This window comes from Daphnia pulicaria, chromosome 7, assembly GCF_021234035.1.
Source record: "Daphnia pulicaria isolate SC F1-1A chromosome 7, SC_F0-13Bv2, whole genome shotgun sequence".
In the NCBI taxonomy this organism is placed as follows: Eukaryota; Metazoa; Arthropoda; class Branchiopoda; order Diplostraca; family Daphniidae; genus Daphnia; species Daphnia pulicaria.
The window spans coordinates 6,092,632-6,109,676 of NC_060919.1; the positions used below are offsets into that span (position 1 = coordinate 6,092,632).

At 46.0% G+C, this 17,045-nt stretch overlaps 1 protein-coding gene across 3 annotated transcripts in view; it reads right to left on the reverse strand.

Annotated features, from left to right (window-relative positions):
• The window catches only part of LOC124348495 (nucleolysin TIAR-like), a 60,866-nt gene that overhangs the window by 18,582 nt on the left and 25,239 nt on the right, over positions 1–17,045 (reverse strand). For 2 of the 3 annotated variants that reach the window (XM_046798721.1, XM_046798720.1), the window contains exon 5: positions 13,432–13,489. In XM_046798721.1, the coding sequence (XP_046654677.1) occupies positions 13,432–13,489 (58 nt within the window). Of the gene's footprint in view, positions 1–4,930; positions 6,617–13,431; positions 13,490–17,045 lie in introns of those variants that run through there. The other variant, XM_046798719.1, reaches the window with a different exon arrangement.

Consider the following 17,045-nt stretch of genomic DNA (forward strand, 5'->3'; position numbering starts at 1 on the left):
AAAAAAACTGGCGAACGAGTTGTACAACATGTACGACACACGCACATGTGGGTGGGTAGTATGGCACCCATCCATCTAAATATACAGAGCAGGCGAAAATAATATAGACTGTGCGGTCGCATCTAAAAAAGAAAAAAAATGGAGTATATTTTTTTTTCTTTTTTACGCTCCTGCGGCTTGCGGCCAAAGGGTCTAGAGAGCAGCAAAGCAGCCTAGGACCCTCCTCTCTCTCCTTTTCTGCCACTGCGAGTCGTACGCCTACTGCACATCCGAGATAGTAGATACATCCGAGCCCCAGAGTGGAAGAAGGATCGGCCGGGATTTTCTTCTCTCGGATAAAAGAGGCGACACATTCGAGCAAAGCCAAAAAATAAAAAATAAAAAGAAGAAAAACCCCAAATCGGAGAAAAGAGAGGAGCCAAGATGCTCCTTTTTTCCCCTCTCTTCCGTTTTTTCTCCTTCCGGATGAAGAAGAAGAAAAAAAAAAAAGCCCGGAAGAAAAAGGAAAAAAATTCTTCTCTCTCACTCGTTCTATCTTTCACAGTCGGTCGGGCGGTCAGTCACATGACGGAATGACACCAACCAAAAAAAAAAGAAAATAAAAAAGAAGTAAGGGATCCCCCCGCAACTCATTCAACTTGGCCACACACATTAAGACACTTGATAACGTCGACCGAGCGGGGCCCACCCTGAAAATGGATGGATGTACACGGATATACACACATTTCCAGGCAAACAACATTTCTTTTTTTTTTTTCCTTTCCTCAAAATACAACCGATAAGTTGGGGAGAGGGGGGGGGGGCGAGTCCATCAAAAGGGAAATTATTGAACGTGTAGTGGGTCGAAAAAAATAAGACAAGAAACTCCTTTTGTGCTTTTCAGGGTGCACCGAGTCTTCGTGTGTGTCAAAGCCGTTGGAATCTCGTTAAGAGAAAACCTCGCCACCAATTCTTCTTCGCCTTCTTCTTCTCCCCGTGCCACTTGGCAACAACCGAACGTGGTGGATATATGTAAGAGATTGTATAATCTGACGACGACGACGACGGCGACTAAGAATGAAAGTCGGAGTCGCTCGGTCGACAGTCAGTCACAATCCATCCAGCGTATCAAATAATAACGACTGTCAGCCAAAAACAACGCCCCACACGACTTTGCAACATCTCCCACCGTATAAATAGACGACCCGCTATACCCGCCCGCCCGTCAGGCCGTGTGTGTATTATAATGCCTCCGACGCCGACCGACGCTGCCGCCGCCGCTGCTGCTGCCTGGAATATTGTCTAGAGAAAACAACTCGACGTCTGCCATGTGTGTGTGTACGTATGTATGTTAAGGCTACTCGATCGATAACAAATCCTCTTGTTTCTACCACCCACCGCCATCCTCATTCTCTCTTCCCCCTTTTAGTTAAAGGCCCCCTCCTTCCCCCCTTCTGCTCTTGTTTGGAGCTCCCACGAAATGACCAAACTCTCTCCCAGTGTGTTTTGGGTGTGAGAGAGAGAATGCGAGTTGCGAGAGAGAGAGAGAAACACGTAATCCAATCAACGAGCGACACCGAGCCGGCGCAATCAAGCCGAAATGGATAGACTTGTATAAGATACAAGTATACACATCTATCTATCTATATTATAGATGTGTATGTACAATAGATAGATAGATAGATGTACATTCTACTAGATAGACCAAAATTCAAGGCGACTAGTGGCCTATATAATATCCGACATTCTTACAAAGAAGATGAAAAAGAAAAAACCCAAATGTGGGAGGAGAAGGGGGTTGCCAGGAAAGCAAAAAAAAAATTGAAAAAAAACGGGTGAACAAAGGGAATAATAGAAAAATGCTTTTGATAAAATGGCGACTTGTTATTGAAATAACCCCCTAAAAAAAATAAATACAAGGGATCCTAGAGTTCAAATAAGAACCACCTCAACTGCTCCGAGACTCGGAAAATCCTATAAAGGAAAAAAAGAAGAGGAATGGAAGAGGGGTAGTGGGGGGGGGGGGGGATAGACGTCGCGCACAAGAGTGGGTAGGTCGGCGACACTCCATCACGAACGACAAGGTGAGGACCTATACACCTCACAAAAGAATCTCCCTTTTAAAGAGATTGTGGCAGCCATGTTGTTTTTCTTTTCTTTTTTTTTCTTTTCTTATTTCATTGATTCCATTCCTCACAAGAGTTTCTCTCTCTGCCCATCTCTCCTTTGGGCTGGGCGCATATTTTTGATTATTACCTTTCCCCCCTCCTCTTTAATATTTGGGTTTGCCCCCCTCCCCCCTCGACAAGACGAAAATGGATCGACAAATAAATAACTTAAAAGAATACCAAAAAGAAAAAACGACATTCATCTTTTGTTTGGGAAACGCTATTGGCATAAATATAAATAGAATCGGCAAACAAGCGGCAGCGCGGCTATAAAAAATGTAGAAAACAGACCGAAAGACGAAGAAGAAAAAGAGATGGATGGAAATGTAGTCGACCGGAAGACCCGCCGCCCGCCGACTCGGTCAAGCGAACGCGTTTAGAAGCAATTGAATTGTTTGAGGTCGACTCCCGCGCTCACCCACCATTCCTTTACTGGCGATTCTTTGATTATGAATGAAGACAAGTCTCGCAGGATCGGTGCAAGAGAGTCATCCATCAAACCCACCAGTCGTATACGTATACGTACAAGAGAGATGTCGGGACGACTGTCTACTCGTCTCTCCTTTTTCTTTTCTTCTCCTCGGCAACATTTTTATGGCCATCCATCTATCTTTTTTTATTTATCGACAACAATCTCTCACACGGGGAGCTGTACCTCTTTGTGTGTGTCTATAGAAACAGCTGTAGCGACACGTAGCCAAACAAGAAAAGCGATAAGCGCTCGTGTGGGTACCTCACAAACAAGCCAACCCCACCACTAACCATCTCAATATCAAAAGCAGGATCCCAGAAAAAATCAAATAAAAAAAAAATATCAACACAAACAGAAACACTGCGGTGCCGATTCGTCGAACTTTTCAACATCTTCCATCAACTCTCTAAATAGGCCAAGAGCCAAGAAAAATATACATTTCTAAAAAAAAAAAAAAACAGACTGATTTAAATACAACACAAGAAGGAAGAAGACCTTTTCTTTCAAAATCGTCGTGACGACAATCAGGATCGAATCGATCCTGAAAGGTGACGATGACGACGACGACAACAAGGAAAATGATGACACATTTTTCAAATCGATATTTTTCGTTTAGACAATCAATCGGGAGAAACCAGCCGACACCAAAATGGCGGATATAATACCCCCGTCGAAACGGGTCGCCTCATTTTGTTGCTGCTGTTGTTTTCCATCGAAAAAAAGAAAGAAAGAAAAAAGAAAAAGAGCTTCTCCGGTTACGTAGTAACTCTTGGCATCATCATCATCATCAACATACAACCGCATACACGTACAATGTGGGTAAAAGAAACGAAACCGAAAATCGTCGGTTGGCGTGACCCAACTTTTTTTTCTCTCCTTAACTCTAACCCTCCCACTCAACCAACCCTCCGAATCCGTACCAACTCTCTTATCGGTTCTTTCTTTTCTCTTTTTTTTATACCACCCTCAATTCTGGGCCGGGATAATCCCCCCCGAAAAACTCTTTTGCCTTCCGACTTTCTCCCGTGTAATAATAATAATCATAATTCTAGAGTTATATAAGAACAACAGCCATTGGTCGTCTGGCGGTTAGCTCACAGTTCAGAAAAATGACAATCAAATGGTAGAACGAAAAAATAATATCAAATAAAATAAAAAGGGCCGATCCAATAAACAAAATAAAAACAGATCCAAAAGTAGTTGGACACGTAGTCGATAATGTGTCCTGCGGGGATGGAACCGGACGAACGGAAAAGAAAAGAAAAAAAAGGAACTCGATGAAAACGGTTCCTTCTTCTTCTTCTTTATTATTACGATTATTCTCTTTTTCTTGTGTTTTTTATTTATTTTTATTATTTCACGTCTTTGGATGGACGCAATCTGCGGCCGTTGCGGCGCCGGATCTATTGACCTATCGGAATGAGAGTCGGAAGAACAAGACGAGAGAGAGAGAGAGAGAAAGTCGGGCGTCTGAAAACGGACGAGAGAGAAAAGAGAAAGCGAAAAAAGGGGAGAGAAAATGAAGGAGAAAAAGAAATAGAAGAAGAGGAGGAAATGGGTTCTTGATGTGGCCCTCAACAGCTCGAGAACGTCTTTTTCCTTGGGTCCTCATCAGTCACTGTTCGCCCTTCTTCTCCCACTTTTTATATCATTTCTTTCCATTCTTCTTCCTCCTCCTCCTCCTACCCTCCCTTCCTCCCTTTTTTCCCGTGATAACGAGCAAATCGCGAGAGCTCCTTTCCATCCTTCTCTCCACTCTTCATGCTCCTTAGAGTTCCTCGCAGCCCGACTAGACGTCCTACTACTACAACAACAACAACTACTACTACCACTTGGACCCAGGATCGAAACGCCGTCCTCTCTCCCTGGTGGCGCCTGACTGGCCGTCTACTAACCATTAAACGCAGACGGACAAAGAACCTCCGCCACCGCCGTCGGGATAGCATAAAAAAAAAAAAAAGATCCGGTCAAAATAGATGATGACTACCACGTCTAACCATTCCGGAATAAGGAAATATATAGCCCGTCAAATAGCCGAGCCGTAGAGTACAGCAGTGTGGGTGGTTCTTGTTGTTGTTGTTGTTGCAACAACCTCAGGGCCTAATCATTATTGCTCTTAACGATTCAAACATGTTGAAAGCTCGGGCCGTTTCTCTCTCTCTCCCCTGCCGCAATTTTCCTTCCGCTCTCCCTCACACACATCCAGGCCCCGAGGGCACAGAGATGCTGGCCCGCTTTGTTCGGGGCTGTGCAGAACCTAGGCGGCTGTTTGAATTAGCTTCTGGACGAAGGAGCGAGAGAGAGCCTTTACCGTTGCTGTTCTGACAATGGCCGTTGGCCGTCCCGCTTCCGGCGCTTCCTCCGCCGCTGCTGGCGCTGCTGCTGCTGCTGCCGCTCCCGCCGTGACCGTTGACGCTGGCCGTCTTGAGAGCCAAGTGAGCCATGGGCAGAGCGGCTCCGGCCGGGTGAGATCCAGACGAGGCGGCGGCGGCCGCCGCGGCCGCCGAAATGCTCAGCAAGTCGGCCGGCTTGGGCTGGTGCTGATGCTGCTGCTGCTGCTGCTGATGTTGTTGGTGTTGCTGTTGTTGCTGCTGCTGGTGATGGTGGTGATGGTGGTGGTGATGCGGATGGTGGTGATGCGGCTGGTGTTGGTGCTGGTGCTGTAGGGCGCCGGCCAGAGCGGCCGCGGCCCCCGGATGGTGATGATGGAGATTGTGATGGCCGGCCAGCGTCATGGCGGCGGCCGGCATCATCAGAGTCGACATAGCGGCCAGCATCGAGCCGGCGGGAGCCGAAGCGGCGGCTGCGGCAGCGGCTGCGGCCGCCGTGGCCGCCTGGTGGTGGGCGGCTGCCGCCGCAGAGCTGGGATTGGGCCGCGGCTGGTAGAGCGAGTACCAGCTGAGGAGCAAGTCTTCGGCGGCGAGGGGATCCGTCGTGAACTGTTGGCAGGCAGCCGCCGCTGCAGCCGCAGCAGCGGAGGCCGGTAGGCAGACGGACAGTTCAGTAGCTTCAAAACTCGCCCTGGCCGTCGAGTTCGACGCACCGCTCGTGGCTGATCCGACTGATCCTGATCCGGCGAGACTCGTCCCGACAACCGTCGACGACGACGACGTTTTCCGTCTCTTGGCCGGCTGCGAACTCAACGGTGACGACTGGTGCTGATGGTGCGGGTGGTGCAGTGGGACGGCCGAGTACGTGTAGTCACTCTGCCCGGCTTGCACTGACGGGAGCCACAGCCAGGGGCTTTGCCGGAGAGGCTGGAGATAGTCAAACGACTCCGTTTTCCCGTCTGATTCGGTTCCAGAACGGGACAAACCCCCACCAGAAAGATAACACACAAACGGACCTGACGGACGGACGGACGCAAGACGGACCGACGACAACGTCGCTGAATTGATCGCGAAAAAATCGTCAAACGAGCGAAGCCAAACAACAAACGTCTCGTTTCTTTTTCTTTTCTGCTTTTCCCGTTGGTTTGATTTTCTTCTTCTTCTTCTTTGCTTTTAACTTTCGTCGATAAACAACCCAAAGATTGGATTTAGATGTCTGGCAATGGGGTGGAGAGCGGGGGGAGAGGCTTTAGCGGCGAAACGGGTCGCCTATTGAAAACAATGTGAATTGGATAATCATCGGCGGACGGGCGATCACTGCCGTAGGCGACACAACAACAGAGGAGAGGAGGAGGCGGGCGAACAAAGCGGCTCCTGATTACCAACAGAAATTGCGAACAATGCGACTTGTCTCTCCTTTTCACTTTGTCTGTTCTTGTCTTTTTTTTGGGGGGGGGGGGAAACAAAATTAATTTTCCCGTACAGGACACGCACTGCGGAATAATTTTTGAAGTTAAAAAAAGAGAACGGGCGATGGGGGGAGACGATGAATAACAAAGCGGAATCCAAAAATCGTTCGTAAATAGTAAAACAAAAACCAAGAAATTTCGGTTTTTCGCTTCGTGTGGCACAACTTGGGGGAGAGCTCGCGGAGCTGTGAACGAGCCAGGACGACCGAACGATCCCGTCTGGCCCGTCTCGGGAGTCAACCCCCAAACCAACCCCGCTGCAAAATTCGCCTCCCTCCTCCTTCCACCCTACCCCACCATCCCACCCTATCCACAGTATACAGGGTAGGGTGGTGGGAGGGAGGGGAAGTAGAAAAAAAAAAGAAAAGAAAAAAAAAATCTGAAGCGACAAATTCACGCATGCGCCGGCCAACGTGTCGACTGGGTGGCACCCAAGAAAATATATATATACATCTAGTATATATAAAAGCGACGCGCAAAAGCCCCCCTCCCAAACGTTTGATTCAAATTGCGCGCGCAACTTCGGGTGGAGGGGAACGCAACGGGAGTGACCCCCTCCCCCACCCTCCACCCGCTAGGGGAGGGTGGGGTGGGTGCCAATTTCCACAAGATGTCTCTAGGACCATCTAGGACACAACATATCGCTCCCGTACACACACACAGACACACACAGACACACACAATGCATGGCAAAGTGTAGAGATGGATGGATGGAAGAGAGAGAGTAAAAGACGGACAACACACACACACACAGACACACACTGGGTGGGTGTGTCACCTGACACTAAGTCTACACTCTACACTGGAAACAGCCTGTCGTGAGAAATCGATCCCAGAGAGGGACAAGCAACTCCTCCGGCCCGTGCCACCTCTCTCTCTCTCTTCCTCTAACCCCCCTTTTCCTTTTTTGTTTTCCACCCAACCCCACCCAGATGGATGCATATATAAGGCAGGCACACACACACAATAATTCTAAGACAATCTAATGTGTGCAATACTACACACAACATGAGGAGCGAGCCGGGAAAAAAGAGAGAATGGGATGCAATGAAATCGCCATAGGCGCCCACCAGATGGCGAGCGAGATGAACCGCAAACTGCACACACAAAAGTGAAGGATGGCGGAGAAACTTGGTAGACGGAATATAATAAAACACAAAATAAAAAGCGGAGTTGGGCGTCTGGCATGCGAGACGACGCTTCCAGGTATCAAACAGAGGGTGCTGCCCCCCCCCCCCGGAAGAGCGCCCGGCACACACACACACACACGCATCAACATAGTTGGATAATGAGAGCCGACTAGAAAAGAAATAAAATAAAAAAAATACAAGGAGCCAGGGTCCGCGTTTTTAGGAGGGATGGATATAGACCGCCGACCCTATCAAATGTAATTAAACATTTTCTAGATTCTACCGCTGGTCTCTTCCTTCCTTCCTTCCTTCCTTGCAGCTCACGCAATCGCTGCCAAACTTTAAAAAAATCAAATCAAATCATCCAGACACCCAGGGCTAGGATCTAGGGTGTGCTAGGTGGCTCCTAACCCGGGGAACGAGTCCGTCCGCACACACACACACACACAGACAGTGATCATTTGATATTGTGTGGCACGCAAAAGGGAGAGAGAGAGAGAGAGGCCCTTTGGTTCATTACCCCTCACAACGCCTGCGGGTCGTCAAGTTCAAATTGCCCTTTGATGCCAGATGATAGCCCATACACACACACAGACACACACACACACAGTTTGGATTCGCAACACTTCAGATGTGAGCAGCTCGGCTCCTTTTCGCTCCAATAGCCGCTGCCAACGACTTTTCTTTTTATTCCCTTCCATCGCCATTTTTGTTCCTTCCAAGGATCGCGCCTCTTTCATTTTCAAAGGAAAAAAATAAAAAAAATGGACGCACAATTTCTGTTGACCGCAGTCGTATAATCCTACACCACACATCTTTCGGGGGAGTAATGAAGAAAACACGGTCCATTGCATCATCATCTGCGGATGCTTTTGATGGCGCATTGAACAGACGGTGGGGGGTGGGAGGAGGAGATATTTATACGAATGTGGCCATTTTCTATTTGGGAAAATATCTGGACATTAGAGAGAAATAGAGAGAGAGATGATAAGAGAGCTCCTAGCCCTCCTCAACATCTAGGCAAAAGCGGAATCTCTGGGGTAATCTTGGTGGAGCCGTCGGCTCGAATCAACCTCTAATAAGGTGGAGTGCACCATCCCACCCACCCTCTCTCTTTACGGGTAAAACACACACACAAGACATAACGAAGAAAAAGATGATGATCATCATCATCATCATCAAAACCCGACTAAAAAAACTGACGGCCATCAGACAAGAGTCGGTTGTGAAGACTTGATACTCTCCCCGCAGGAGGTTAAAAGGATAGAAAAAAAAAACACACCCACCACCCACAGGAAAAAGTTTTGGTGGTCTTTCCCCAGTTGGCGAATAACAATAGTGTATAACCTCCCGAAAAAAATAAAATAAACAATAGGAAGTAAAAGTAAAAGTAAAAAATAAAAAAGGGAAAAAATAAAAGTTGAGTTTATTTTCACTTTCGGTTCGGTCTGGTCCGGTTCTTTTTCCCAGCCACCAGAGACGCCATATATTCTTGTGTGTGTGCTGTTGTGCCTCTTCTTCCTCCTTTTTTTTTTTCTTTCCCTTTGCCAGTCCCGCGGGATGAAATACAAGTGAACGTTCCCCTCTCTCTCTCTCTGGCGCACTTTTTTGCTCCTGGCTAGGAGGAGCGATGGCAAGGAGAAAAAGAAGAAAAAAGAAGAAAAAGAAAAAAAGTTCAAAGGCAAAAAAGCAACGACGAGAAAGATCCACGAACTTGCCGGTGGCGAAACAAATTGGATTGCCTTTCATATTTATGTTTATATCTATACTCTTTCCCCTATGTAGAGACAGACAGATATAAACATGTATAGGAGAGAAAAAAAGGAGGGGGAGTTGGATAAAAAAAAAAGAAAAAAAAAGGATCCTGGCCGTCTCTAACTGTGTAAGTCGGTGAAAAGTTTCTTGCCATCCATGATTTAGGTTCATTTTGGTGGTGAGGAGGAGTGGGTGGGGGTTGGGGTAGGGTGGGGTAGAGCTCGGCGAAAAAGAGACACATCTCCATCATCATCTAGGCGACGAGGTGCGGGTTGGCGAGACTTTTGATGTAATAACAGTCGCCGGGAAAAGAAGAAAAAAAAAAGTCGGCGGCGGATGCAAGGCAATGGTGGTGGTGGTAGGAGGGGGGTATAGGAGGCAGAAGGAGGGAGGTAGAGGTATTAACTAGCTTAGTTCAACGACACGAAAAATAAGAGAGAGAGAGAAGAGAGAGAAAGAAAAAAGGAGGCCGAGAAATACATAAAAGAAAAAAGATCCCGCCGTCACCCGTGATTTATATGCCGGGATCAATCCGTCCGCCTCACTTTCTACCCTCCCAACACAGAGACTGCGGGCAGCAGCAGCCGCAGCCGCGGCCGTTTTTCAACATATTTCTTATCGGTTTTTGCGGGTGTGGCAAGCCAGAAAACCCCCCCAACACACACAAAAAATATGAATCAGCCAACAAGAAAAAAAAAAGGCAAAGCAAAAGCAGGCACAACATCTAAGAGTTAATCTTAGTTATTAGCCTATTCTCTGCCGCCTATTCGTCACCGTCATATAACCAAAAAAACAAAAAAACCTGTTGAAATTTACTTCGGTTCGACTCTCCAAACAACATCAACAACGAGAGGGGGGAAAATAAGCCACCCAAAAACTTTTTGGTTTTTTCTTCCAAATAGAAAAAAAAAAAAGAAAATCCGGGCAGATGAAGACAAACGATGCGTCGAGAGCCAATCTATCGCCATCTAAACAGACGTGACCGGCGGATCAACATTTTAACCCGTAGGAAAAAAGAGAGAGAAACTAACACAACCAAGTTTGGGTTATAGATATCAAGTGACACAACAAAAAAGGAAAATAAAAATAATAAAAACAAAACAAAAGAGAGGGACGATAACGAGCGATTTGGGGCGTCCTTTTTTCTCACTTGAAAAAAATAATAATAATAAAATAAAAAAAGAGGAAAATGTTTTAGAGGCCGTTAGAGTCACACAATAGCAGTTGCAAACTAATGGTGCGCACGAACGGGAGGGAAAAACAAAGAGAAAAAACTGCATGTAAAAATAAACAAGCTCATGAATGTGTGTGCGCCACATTTGCGGCAGAACAACAGAAGCAGCAGCAACAACAACAATGGGAAAATAAATATCAATTTAACGGGCCCGCCAGGAAAGCGAAAAAGAAAAGAAAAAAATGCTGGTATAGAGTCGTGTAACAATCAACCGATATCCACCATTTAGTCTATTGCCCTATTCGGTACTAGCAAAGAGTAGTAGTAGCAGTAGCAGTCGTCGTAGTTACTCCGGTCGGTGCACCACTGTTACCAGCAGCATAAGAAGAAGAGGAACACACGGGAGCAGGGGCCGGGGCGTTTGTATCAGTAACAGCCCCCCCTAACAGCCTGACATGAAACGACTATGTCGACTGCCTAGAGTCATGAACAGGTTCATTACGGGCAACTCTGAGGAAAGAAGAAGAGGAGGGGGTACAACCTACTACTACTAGTAGTCCCTTCTGCCCTGCCCATTACACAACTGGTAGTAAGCAGTAACCTGCCACTAGTGCTCTCTCCCCCATTATACATCAAACTCTACATACATGATGAACACGAAACTTGGACTTGCGAGCCCATTATTCCTGCCGCTACAAAAACATCAACTTTAACTTTCTCTCAATATCAAATAAAAATCCCCGCACAACTCCTCCAACAAATGATCCTCTTTCACAGAGCAGCAAGTTTACCAGCTTTTGGGTTGGCTCAAGGTAAGTTGAGGAACAAAAACAATTCCAAAATAAAATAAAAAAGGAACAGCAACAAGACAAAGGAGTCAGTCACGGACTCGGGTGCGATGGAAATAACAAAAAAAACAAATTAAATAAAGAATTCCAAACCCAAGTTTTGGGTTGCGAGAGAGAGAAAAGAGAAAGAAAAGCGTGTAGACGATCGTGTGTCCTTTAGATGATGAACGGCCTCTGGGACGGGGCGGGGATCAGTTTGTTGGTCCCTCGGACTCTTCACGGCATACGCCCCTGCCAACTGAAGTGGAGCACTCGGGCACGGATGACCGAACCCTCGAATCTTGTACCGGACTAGAGAGAAGGAGAGATATACTATACACATACAACATCCGTAGGTGCTTTTATATATATCCTTCTTTTTTATTTGAGACTTCATTTATTACGTTTGGGGGGCGGCCGAAAAAAAAGAAAAAGAGAAAAGGGAGATTCGAGAGACGTGTATCTTCCATTTCGGCTGTGTCTCTCTCTCTCTTCATTCTCTCTTGGGGCTTTGGATACTGCTACTTCTTCGTCTTCTTCGACTAGTACAGCACAGACCCATCCTACCTACAACTACTACGACTACGACTAGGCAAAACTTCAAAGCCCTTCTTGGGCTCCTCAGGGGGGTTTCCCTACAGACTTGCCATGTCCTTCTAGCAGCCTACACCATCTTTCTTCTTCTTCTTCTGCTTCTCGCTCTTTTTTCAGTCCGTGTCCTCACATCGTCTGGTGTGTGTTTTCCTCCTCTATCTCTCTCTCACTCGCGTTTGAACTCGCCCCTCTTTTTTATTTTTTTATTTCGATCCTCCAGAGTCTTTAAATAATGTGGAAGTAACTTTTTTTTTTCCTTTTTTTGGCAAGAGCCAGCCAATAATTGAAGACGCATCCATGCACGAATCACTCATGCATTTTTCAAAATAAAAAATATTAAGAGAGAAAGAGAAAGAAAGAGATACCTTGCTTCTTCTCTTTGCTTCTCTCTCAATCTCAATCTCCTCCAATCTTCTCTCTCTCCGCTCTTCCGTTTTTTACATAAGTGATGGAGCAGACAGACAGAGAAAAGACTGTGTGCGAGTTTCTCTCTCTCTAGCTCCAGCAGCTCCTTTGTCTCACTCGAGATGCGACGCGTCAGTTCCCTTTTCGCTACTTGGATCAAATGGGCAAAGTGAGGGACGACCCAGAGCCGCTGACAACAAACAATAAGCGAATCAAATCAACAAGTTTTGGGGGGGCTCTTTTCATCTTTTGTCTTCTCTCTCACTCTTACTCAGTCTCTCAGCGTCGGAGCTATTGGATCGTTCCTTGTGAGCGAGGCGTGAAACAACCAGAGCGAAAACGGCAATAGCAACCGACACCGCCCCAACCGCCGCCACCGCCGCCACACAAGATGAACACTTTGGGGTGGGATCTTATTCCCATCATGCCTTTTATTCTTTTTTTTTCCTATTTCTCCGGGATCTATACGAGATGGGTTATATATCACACAATCACACGCAAGACAACGACGACGACGACGACTTTTTCGGGAGAGAGAGAGAGAGAGGGGGGGGGGGGCCGAAAAGCGACGGCGGTTCCGATTGCGTCGTCATCATCATCGATCACGAGAAATCCAATATTTTGGCGGGCCGTAGACGACAGACACCAACTATTACTTTTTCGTTATCATCTTTCGAGTTTCACTTTTCTTTCTTCTCGTTTGTTTTTTTGTCTTTTCATATTAAGAAAAAGGCTCTTTCTCTATCTCATTCGTGATAGGACAGAACATCCTAATGTGTGTAGGGGATGAAAAAAAGAAAAAAGAGGCGCAACCAGTTGCCGTGACAAATACAACGGACGCCAGGCGACGCCACGTCAAGCTGTTGCCCGACTGCTGGCCCCCCTTCTCCGCCCGCGCTCGCTACGAACGCGGTCGATTAGACACATAAAAAGAATGGCAGGACGAAAAAAAAAAAAAAAACTATTCCCAATCGCAACAAGGAAACAAACAAATAAATAACAAAATTAAAAAAGATTCGCTCAAAAAATGGCGCCCTTCATCGAAGAAAAAACACTCACGCACAACACACATTGGGCGCGTAATACGAAATGACACAAAATAAAAGATAGTCAAGAGGTGCGACTTACTGCTCGTGTCCTGTTTGGGTGCGTTGCCGGGTGAAGTGGCCCAGTTGACTTTCATTTCCTGTCATCAAAAATGGAGAGAGAGAGAAAGAGAAAAGAAAGTGCAAAATTAATATTGAAACTTCGTCTATAAGAGTTAATCATAGCAAACGAATGAAATAAAAAGATTTTCAGTACGAAAGAGCGAACACGAAATAATAGATCAAGCAGCAGAGTGTGTTTTATCATCAATGATGCAATAAAAATAAAATAAAAAGTCGTCCTTTTATTTTACTCCCGTTCGTTCCTCTTTACTTTTTTTTTTTTTTTTGGGGGGGGGGGATATTGCATGCGACTAGTGCGTCACGCATCATCACCATCATCATAATAATCATAATAATTCAGTTTTACACAGAGTATCAAGCTCGGCATTGATCAAGTCATTAGTCCCGGGGTAAGAAAAAAATTGGGGGCGAAAGAAGAGCAATAGGGTTCAGACGGAATGAAACAACAAAAAAAAAATCCATCCGGAACAGAAAAAAAGGGGGAAGGAAGTCGAGTGGAAGTGAAACTTGATCCGCTTTCATATCGTCGTCGTCATGTACAACACGGGCGGACAGGAGAAGGAGGACGCACATTCTCTTCCTCCTCTTCTTCTCCGACATGTCACACACAACGTGACACAACACAAGGACGACACGGTCATCGCGCACGACACTGTCATCATCACTCTTTGATTAAGAGAAATAATGTACGAGTTTTTTTCTTCTTCTTCTTCTTCCGTCCACCCCCCACCACCATCAACCATTCCTACGACGACAAAGGTCTGCGCGTCCTCATTTTTTTCCTCCCTTCTTCTTCTTCTTCACCATCCAATCTCATTTTATTCATGTTCTTTCTACTTTTCTAATATGTATACATATACCATTTGTGTGTGTGTGTGTGTGTGTGTGCGCTCGCCAACTAGGCTGTCTCCATTTTTATGTGTCTGATGGTGTTGGATCGATAAGCAGAGTGAGAGAGAGAGAGAGTAGTCGGGTAGGGTAGCGAACACGCGCACAAGACGAACAGACGGACAAGAGAGAGAAATGTCGGTACTCGAATCCGCCCATCATCATCATCATCATCATCACGACCCCGGCGAAACAAACATGTTTGTGTTTAGATTGAGGTGGGGAGCGAGCACAGAGTTGTGTGTGTGTGTGTGCGGGATGGATGGGATGGATGGAAAGGAAGGAAGGAAGGAAAGAGGTGAGTGGATTCGTTGCAACTACTCCAATTTATTGAAGATAACGAGAGCAGCAGCAGCAACAACAACAACACACGGGTGCGGAAGACACAAACAATAAATGGACAGAGAGCAAGCAAGGACTTCGTTATATGGAAATGTTTTGTTTGGTTTTGTTTTACTCCCATTTGCTTTGCTGGATTTCTACTGGCTGGGCCAGAAAAATACAAAAACTCTCCTGAACAATGGAACGACAAAAAACAAAATAAAAATAAAAATGAAGCGCTTCCTCTCAGTTTTCTCATCACCCTAACTTTATTTTATTTTTTTCATTATTTTGAATTACTGCGCGCTGCTTTAATTTCTATTATTCCCTATCCCCTTCCCACCCTTCCCACTCGATTTCACGTTTTTAATTATGTATTCGCATCCAGACAGTCATTATCCTTCCCCTTTTTTCGGCAAAAGAGCTCCGAGCAAATAAAAAACATCGCCGCTCTAATCATTAATGAAATTACGTCACACGTCTGTTGTTATTACTTCCTTATATAACTGCCCAACATTTTCCGCTGGGCTCTCCCAAGACAAATAAAGAGAGATCCGGACGGCGGATCAAAACTCGCCCAAACCGTCTTAATATTTACAGAGTTTAAACCCGGCGACCCTTGTTTCACCTTTTCGCTCTTCCAAACTCTTGAATCTAATTCGATGGCTCCACTATTTCGTCGATCCGCCAACAGGCAACGCCAGCGCCGGATAAAAACCTCAGTTTACAGACGGGCAGAAGAGACTTGCCAGTTAGTTTTCCATGCCAAACTTTCAGACTCTGTCCTGCCAACCTCTAAACTATCTATTCTATTTGCCATGTATAATATGCAAACAACAAGAGAACCGAAAATCCGGTAGAAAAATAATAAAAAACGGCCAGAGAAAAAGGCCAGAAAAAAAGTTGCTGAACCGAAAACTATGAAACTTTAGAGACTCTGTTGTTAGCGTTATGAGATCAACGAATCAGAAAAGTCTATGCCTTTTTTTTTTCCTTTTTTGATCGGTGTTCCACCATCTAACTTTCAAACCCACCTACGGAAGAAGCAAAGGTCCCCTCCATCCCAACTGCATTATAAATCCAGTCGTTATTATTAAAGAGAGGCGAATCAAAAACGATGATTTCGGTAAGAATCAAAACAGATCCAAAAAGTGAATCGATCGAAACAGAAAGGAGAGAGAGAAAGAGAGAGAGAGAGAGCAAGGCAGGTGGGAGGGCCGAAAACTTCTAGGGACTCCTATTTTTAGTAAACGTTTTCGACACAAAGTTTGCCTCTTTGTGTACACCATCAAAAGTCTCTCTCCTACTCTCTCCTACCCAAGTTGATTAACCATTGCGCATGAGAGAACCTAATTAAATATGTTACACATCGGGAGCCCAATTATAGTTGGGCGTAGGCAAGGTCTAGGCAACCAGTTGAAAATATTGATAGGCTCACCGGGGGGTTCTCAAAAATAGTTACATCTCTCCTCACCATGGAGAAAAAGCAAATAATAATCTGTTCCGTCTCACGGGCGGATCAATTCGCCTGATTGTCGAACCAAAAAGTTCCGCCTCGGTTCGGAATAAAAATTTCAATTATCAACCGAGAAAGGTTTTGACCCCCAAAGATAAATTAAGAGTGACAATGGCGACTGAAGCCCCCCGCAAAATAATAAAAATGTTCACAGGGGAACCCCCACCCACCCAGAAACTCGACATGTTTGTAGACGACGGCGACGTCTCTGTCGACAGACACAAAAGAGAAGGCAATCTCCGCAATATGTTGTGGGTATAGAACGTCGAGCAGAGAGAAGAGTATTGTGCGGGGCCCGTCTCCAAAATATACGGAGACGTGTGTGTGTGTGTGTGCGGATGGGAAGCTGGTGGGGAGCAAAAGAGGATAGTTGATGTCGACGCCAGCAGAGCGACGCCATTCAAAACCATTTCCCGCGATGAATAGAGATCAACCGGAGAGAGAGAGGAATAACATAACTTTGACTCAATTGAATAGCGCTTGTCTCAACGTGGCCAAGTTTCGATCCGCACAGTCTCTTCCTCACCCCTCCCACCCAGACCCCTCCTCATTTGTATAACAAAAGTGAAGGCTTCGTGAAAGAAGACCCTAGAGTCTCTCTCTCTTCCGCTCTCTTCCGCCACCCCCATTCAACTCCACCTCTTTGGGGAAACGGGCGCGTGCAAACTTCATCCAATGGTCTTTAACTTTCAACTTTCAGTGGAAGGGTGTTATCGATCCGTGACAACCTAACCAGACTAAACAGACAGGGGCCAAATGAATAACACGGGCCCTGGCGCGGCAGCAGCAGCAGCAGCTGGAACTAACAAGTGGGCGTGATCCCTCACCACCCCCATCGCCCCTTGATG